Raw genomic sequence first — 7225 nt, forward strand, 5'->3', positions numbered from 1 at the left:
TCCCACAAGTGGCCCTAGTTCGCTAATGGACTGAAGCATCGGCCTCCGAAGCAAAGGAGCACCTAGTGGGTTTTGAGGCCTCCTTTTTATTAGGCACCATATCCGGTTTGAAGAGGTCTTGTGGTGCCAAAACAGTGGAAACCCCCCAAAAGTGACCCCATTTTGGAAACTAGACCCCTTGAGGAATTGATTGTAGTTTTCATGGGGTGCATGCAGCTTTTTGATCAGTTTTTATTCTATTTTTAAATGGCGTGGTGACTAAAAAACAGCAATTTAACTATTGATTTTTTATTCTATTTTCTTTACAGCGTTCACCGTGCGCTATAAATGACATATTCACTTTATTCTGTGGGGCGATACGATTATGGCGATACCAGATGTTTAAAGTTTTTTTTATGTCTTATCGCGTTTGCACAATAAAATACTTTTTGTAGAAAATCATTTACTTTTTATTTTTTGTGTAATGAACTTTAGTTTCGATCAGTAAAATTTTTCCGTACATGCGACTTTTTTGATCTCTTTTTATTCCATTTTTTGGGAGGTGAAGTGACCAAACAATTGTGATTGTGGTACGGTTTATTATTATTTTCTTTTACGGCGTTCACCGCGCAGGATAAATAAAAAAATACATTTGTAGTTCAGACCGTTACGGACGCGGCGATACCAATTATGTATAGTTTATGTGTTTGTTTATATATTTTTATTAATAATAAAGGACTGATAAGGGAAAAAGGGGGATTTTTACTTTTATTACTTTTAAAACTTTTATTTAGTAAATGCGTAGTGCAGTGTATTAGAGCTGTCAGCTACTCACTGACAGCAAGCATAGTAGGTCCTGACTTTGTCAGGACCCACTAGGCTTCTGTCGATGTCATAGCCGGACGCCATTGTTAGGTGTCCGGTTGCCATAGTCACCATCGCCGGCCTCTATCGTGTAGCAGGCCGGCGATGGTAGCTTAACCCCTAAAAAGCCGCATTCGGTATTGAACGCAGCTTTTAAGGGGTTAATCAGCGGTCACACAGCGATCGGTCCCCGCTGTAGGAGCTGCGGAAACTGCTGTACGAGACAGCAGCTGTCACAGCTCCTGCATGTGTCGGGAAGACGGCCGAAATGGCCGTTACTCCCTTGATGTAATATTCCGTCGCTGAGCGTGAACGGGATGGGATGGTCAGCGCAACGGAATATTACGTCGCTGAGCGTTAAGGGGTTAAATAACTATCAAATATATCACTGTTTTACATCTCCTGTCACTTTTTTTCCAACATATGATCTAATCCAGTACATATGGCGGCACGTTCCATACTCTCTCGATTGTGTACATATGATACAATGTCCTGTCACCTACCACTGGATTAAACGCGATGTCACACAAATAGCGCTGTGAAGAGTCGGTTAAGTGAATTGTATACTCCGTGGTAAGTTGCAACCGGGCACTGAACACACTAATAAATACCAGTCACACTTATGGATTGATGTTAAAGATTTATTTATGGTTTTTGTTGATCAAAATATAAGATGGTAAAGATGATGTTATACAAGATCCAGCAAAAACAATGCAAGATGTCACAGTATATACTGTAATATCAGTAAGGGGTGGTAAATCTGTATTCCAGAGACACAGGAAGAGATGACATGTTCTCCTGTTCTGGGCCTGGTCTTCTGGGTGACATTGATGCCCCGATAACCACACTGATGTCTCTTCCGTGACAGATGTAGACAATTTTAAGTCTCGCCATTGGGATACTTGTAAGATGGCGGGTTCTGCCCTTGGTTGTTATTGGCATTGATGTTGATGTTCTGTTGATATCTGCTGACTTGCTCTGGAGGGAGAAGCCCACAACCCTATTAAATATTCATTATTCAGGCTGCTTAACAAATATAGAGAGGACATATCTAGAGGAACTTACCTTTCTTTCTATCAGCAACGATGGCGGCTCCTCCGGTGACAGGGAGCGCTGTTCTCGCCAGATATAACGCGGAATTTATGTTTATGCTGCAAGAGAAATATTTGCTATTAATGCTCTACTAATGTGTGTTTCTTAGCAGGCACAAAATATAGAAGATGTTTTATTGCGGATTTTCCTATTAGATCCTGGGGGTTACACTACAAACCTTGAAGATGGTTGATCCAAGCGGTGGGTTTGATCTAAAGCTGCGCTGTTCAGGATGTTACAGGAACTTTCTGATGTTCACAAAGGTGAAATCATTGTTTTATGCACCTGAGATGGTAAATGTTCCTTAGGAGTCCTGCAAGATGCCAAGTAATGTCTTACATCCATAACAATGTTCCTTGTATCTATCATGTTTGCTTAGAAGCTAATGCACCATAAAATACAGTTTATCCATCCATCCTAGTGGCAGGATTCTTTAAGACACTTCAAATGGGGACAATTTTTAACTTTTCTATGCCAGTTTTTTTTAAGTAGAAAAGTTATAAACGGAACAAAAGTCACAATTTGCGGTAAAAATTGTGATCTGTGTAGTTTCTGCGCTTATGGCACTTTTCTAAAAAGTGGACAGAGAGTAGCTGGAGGAGCAGAGCCATCAGCGGCCGACACATTTATCATAATAACATGGATTATTAGTTATTAAGGTGTGGGCGTTTTAATAAATTAGGCACATTTTACTCCAAGTTTTTTTTATATTAAGACCGGTGTAAGAAACGTCAGTCTTAATAAATTCCCACCAATCTATTATACTATATACATGCTTACAGGTTTCCTCTAAAACCCACAACCTTCATTTAGAAATTAAAAAAATATCTGAAAACAAGAAAATTTAACTAGAAGATAGAATGACTTATTTACAATTTCTTTATGTTGGTTGATAAATTAAATTACAGATTCAGAGGAAGACTTAAGAGATGGAAGAACATTCTCACAGCAAACATACTAGACAAGTACAATGCTCTCACCTTATGTGCTGTCAGGACATGAACAGACGCAGCTACTTTTTTTGTCCTAACCTCCTAATGCCCTTCAAATAGATCTTGCGGTCAAAGCTTCCACCAGCCAATGGGATGCTGGAATGAGAAATATACTGATGTAAGACATATGATAATGTTAGCGGGTAACCACACAATAATTGTTTAGTTTCACATCCTATATTACTCCAGTACTGTCACCCATGTATACAGCCACCTGCCCCAAAGTGTGAGCTCTGCTATAAGGCCCATGTAGTAATGGCGGCTACTGAAAGGATCATACCAACAACATGGACATGACTTACTCATCTGAACCAGGTCTGAGCTTTACTTCAAAGATGCCAAAAACGGGTCGGTGGTCTGAGGTCTTCGAAACAGGGCATGAGTCGTATCTCAGGACTCGCACATCTCCCTCGTATTGGCTCTTAAACAACACCCTGTCCTGTAGAGGTCATGAAAATAACAAATATCATCAGTGCAATCATATTATAATTTATTTATAAACCTCATAGCATCATAGACTGAACATTTCGGCCTATTTTATTTAAGTAATATCAATTTTGAGACTTTCTTGCATTTAAGGTTTGAAAATCTATCCATGACATCTATTGTTTCTTTAGCTCTGTAGACCTGGAAATAAGATATCTTACCGTATATGATGGAATTCTCTGCTTTTCTGATGTATCGTAGGTTTCTGTGCCAATGTCGAACTTGTATGTAGGAAGGAATTCAATGGTGTGCTCCTTAAACCCTACAAATATGGACCCTTAAGTTAAAAGAAAAAAAAAACATGTCAGTATTAAAAACATGTGCAAGAGATGTAGGACTATATAAGAATGTGGTGAACATATCCACCATCATGACAGTGATTTGTATTGATCTGTCGAGGTGTATGTGGTAATGGCTGAGGGGTGATAGAGATCTGTCTACTAGTACCTGTACCGTTGTTCTTGGCTTCATTCAGATGGTCGTGTTTGAGGAGACTGGACATATCTCTTCCTTTAATGTTTTTCAGAAGAGATTCCACGTTTTTTCTGTCCTCTTTTAGTTGAAAATTGAGGTCCCCAAACCAAAAAACCCGATCAAAGCGGCTGGTGACGTCCACTGTAGAATGAAAAAAACACAGGACACAATTAGACCACGTGACTGCATTAGACTCAATGGAGATAAATAGATAAAGGAATCGATAGGTTCAACCACATATGTAATACTCACAGGCATTGGAGTTTATTCTTTCCGGAATAATTTGAGGCAGACGGAGACCCTCGGTGATGGTTTTATAGTCCTGGATCCTCTTGTGGACTGCCCCAACTGCCAACCAAAAATATACATATCAGTAAATATGACCTCCTGGAATTAGGACAACCACCATATTTAAGTTTTCTCTGACAATAGGTTTCTTTATCATATATTATCTAGGTATCATATCTACTTCTTGGGCTGTGTAGTCTGAATGTTCCCTCAACAATGAATTTTCTGCAAATAGTATTTATTTTAATAGGATTTCTATTAACATTTTAGAAGATGAGACTGGTGGAGTTCCATGATGTGGGTCCGCACTCTGTACACCAGACACACTGATATTTCTGTTACTGTAAATCTAAGACACAATCATTTTCTTGACAGAGGATACAGTATTTCTATTAGGGTATGTGCACACGATAACGTCAGTTACGGCTGAAATTACGGAGCTGTTTTCAGGAGAAAACAGCTCCTGGATTGTAGACGTAAATGCTCGTACTCGCATTTTGCGAGGCGTCAATTATGGACGTAATTTGGAGCTGTTCTTCATTGGATTCAATGAAAAACGGCTCCAATTACATCCCAAGAAGTGTCCTGCACTTCCTTGACGAGGCTGTTATTTTACGCGCCGTCTTTTGACAGCGACGTGTAAAATTACAGGTCGTCGGCACAGTACATCGGCAAACCCATTGAAATGAATGGGCAGATGTTTGCCGACGTATTCAAGGCTTTTTTTTCAGACGTATTTCGAGGCGTAAAACGCCTCCAATACATCTGAAAATAGGTCGTGTGAACCCAGCCTAATAGTCTGTAAAGGACATTAGGCCGTTAATCCTTCCACTATTACTTGTCTCTCACTATATAGAATACGTTTGATAGATTAGAAGAAGTTTGACCAAATAAGGAAGAACCTTTAATTTTGCACCAAAACATTAATAGTACAGATCTTTTCATATCATCTCATATATTATAGTTTTTTTATGAAACAGCAGCACTTTTATACACAGTAAAACTGTACATAGTCATATATTAATAACAGACATACTTACATCTCATATGGGAATTAATAAACAGGAATGATGTCCCAAAGACAGTGAAGGCAACACCCAAGGCTCCTTTAGTTTTTACATGGTGGAATAGCCTGGTTGTTACATGGGTGTGCTCTACCTCTGTATAAGAAACACAAGGAGAAGGGTCAGTGGTTAATAGTACAACATGCAACAATGATACAGAGATATTTTCCTATTAAACGCTGGAAATATTACTACAACATCATTTCACACTTTGTAACTGTGGAGTAAACTCTCAGATCTCCAATACTCCACAGTGAAGAATCTGAGAGTTGGGTTCTCAGACATCTAGTTCTAATGACTAAATAAGAAGTTCCAACTAATGACTTCAATTAGGACTTATTATGTAGATGTAAGAAAGTCAATCTTACCTGAGCAGAACCAGATCAGCTCCCGTCGAATAAAGATGGTGAGATACAAGACTCCGAGCCCGGATGAGTGGTATAGCACGTAGTGCGGACCAAGGGTCTCCTGTAATTTTATCTCCCATTCCCGTCTACAAGAAGACACAATTTCAAGTTTACATATTAATAAATGACACCAGATTAAAATACTCAACTCATCTAACAAACAATCAATATTATAACCTCTGGGGTTAAATAGGAAAATTAAGGAGCGATCCTATACTAAGTAGAAGGTCGAGAGAGAATTTCAATCAGCCGACCTGTAGTCCATCTGCAGACATAGACTGTTGTAAGACAACCTGAGAAGACTTACCTGTTTGGACATCCTTCCTGAACGCCAATTACATAAATGTCCTTGGTGTCATCTGATGGCAACAGCAGATCCTCTAGATTTTGTGGGAACTCCTGCTCAAAATATGAAGATATTAATAATGTATACACAGAGCACCAACCAAACTGACATCTTCTATATCGCCTACAAAAAATTCTATCTGATCGAATTGGATTTTAGTCTTTATAGACGATGGCCAGGGCTGCAGTCTTAGGATCGGAGGTATTGCCATTCCAAAGACATAGGTTATTAGTTTGACAGTTTGCAGTGTGTGCAGCAACAGTGATTGGCCCAAATGTTTAGAAAATTTGGGCCTAGGGTAGGATATAATATGTCTATGTGATATCCAACTGCAAACTAAAGACACATGGTTACTGACCCAATTTATCCAACTGTAGATCAGACACACTGATGGGTCACAATAGATATTGTACATTACTTCTCACCTTCCCCTCCATATTCCAGGTGGCAACGTATAATCTCAGCCGTCTATTTGGGAAACAGCGATCCAGTTCTTTAGCGCCAATCACAGCGCTGCTGCCCAAGCTCCTGATTGCGCTCTTCTTGGTGTTCTTTGAGCCAATGTCACAAGATTTGCTGTGACTTGGATCGCTGCATTTTTCAGCTGCCATATCTTTGATGATAGAAAACTTCTGGAGCGAGATGTTAGGCTCTTCCATTGTTGGTATCTCTTTCATCAGATTTCCTTTATCAGGAATCTGAGAGACATGATATTTTTTTGTTTTTCTCCAAAAGGGCATGGTTGTTTAATGCCCCGGGTGCAAAACTGTACCAATGTCCGTGGTAGAAAACCAGGAGGCAGTAAAGATTGAATTTAACTAATTGCCTCTAGTTCTCTGAAAATAGGACAAATCGCTGACCGTAAGAGCAACACAGTAATCCAACAGTGTCAATCCAACAGCAAGATCTAGAATGACCAGAGAAAGAAATAGTTAGCGAAAAAACTTTGAGGGAACCAGCTGGAGAAATTAGTTATAAAAGCGGCATTCCAAGTACAGGATCTGGTCAATCAGAAGTGTTTGAAGATCACATTGCTTGGGGTCTTGGGTTCTTGGACCAGCTGTGAATGACATTGCTTGGGGTCTGGATGTTGGAACAATGTATTGGTTGTTGAATTGACACTGTATGACATTTCCGGGGTTTATGTAATTTTTATATGAGATACTAACCATAATTTAGAACCTCTGTAATTTGATATAGACAATATTACATTATATATATATATATATATAT

The 7225-nt window shown here is 39.3% G+C and overlaps 1 protein-coding gene across 3 annotated transcripts; it reads right to left on the minus strand.

Annotated features, from left to right (window-relative positions):
* Window positions 1–1488: 1488 nt before the first annotated feature.
* Window positions 1489–6894, minus strand: LOC142660547 (phosphatidylinositol polyphosphate 5-phosphatase type IV-like). Of its 3 annotated transcripts, none has more exons than XR_012850517.1 (12): window positions 6418–6894; window positions 5954–6045; window positions 5608–5732; window positions 5216–5335; window positions 4140–4235; window positions 3867–4028; window positions 3575–3690; window positions 3230–3366; window positions 2916–3023; window positions 2114–2248; window positions 1909–1994; window positions 1489–1821 (listed from the first exon to the last, which is right to left on the minus strand). XR_012850517.1 is itself a non-coding variant. In XM_075837163.1 (10 exons), exons 1-9 carry the CDS (start codon window positions 6730–6732, stop codon window positions 2948–2950), a joined length of 1239 nt encoding a protein of 412 aa, XP_075693278.1. In that variant the 5' UTR covers window positions 6733–6894; the 3' UTR covers window positions 2064–2248; window positions 2916–2947. The 3 variants fall into 3 exon arrangements, 1 of the variants encoding a protein (XP_075693278.1); XR_012850518.1 differs by having other exon boundaries at window positions 2916–3040; XM_075837163.1 differs by lacking the exons at window positions 1489–1821; window positions 1909–1994 and having other exon boundaries at window positions 2064–2248.
* Window positions 6895–7225: the final 331 nt, after the last annotated feature.

This window comes from Rhinoderma darwinii, chromosome 9, assembly GCF_050947455.1.
Source record: "Rhinoderma darwinii isolate aRhiDar2 chromosome 9, aRhiDar2.hap1, whole genome shotgun sequence".
NCBI lineage: Eukaryota > Metazoa > Chordata > Amphibia > Anura > Rhinodermatidae > Rhinoderma > Rhinoderma darwinii.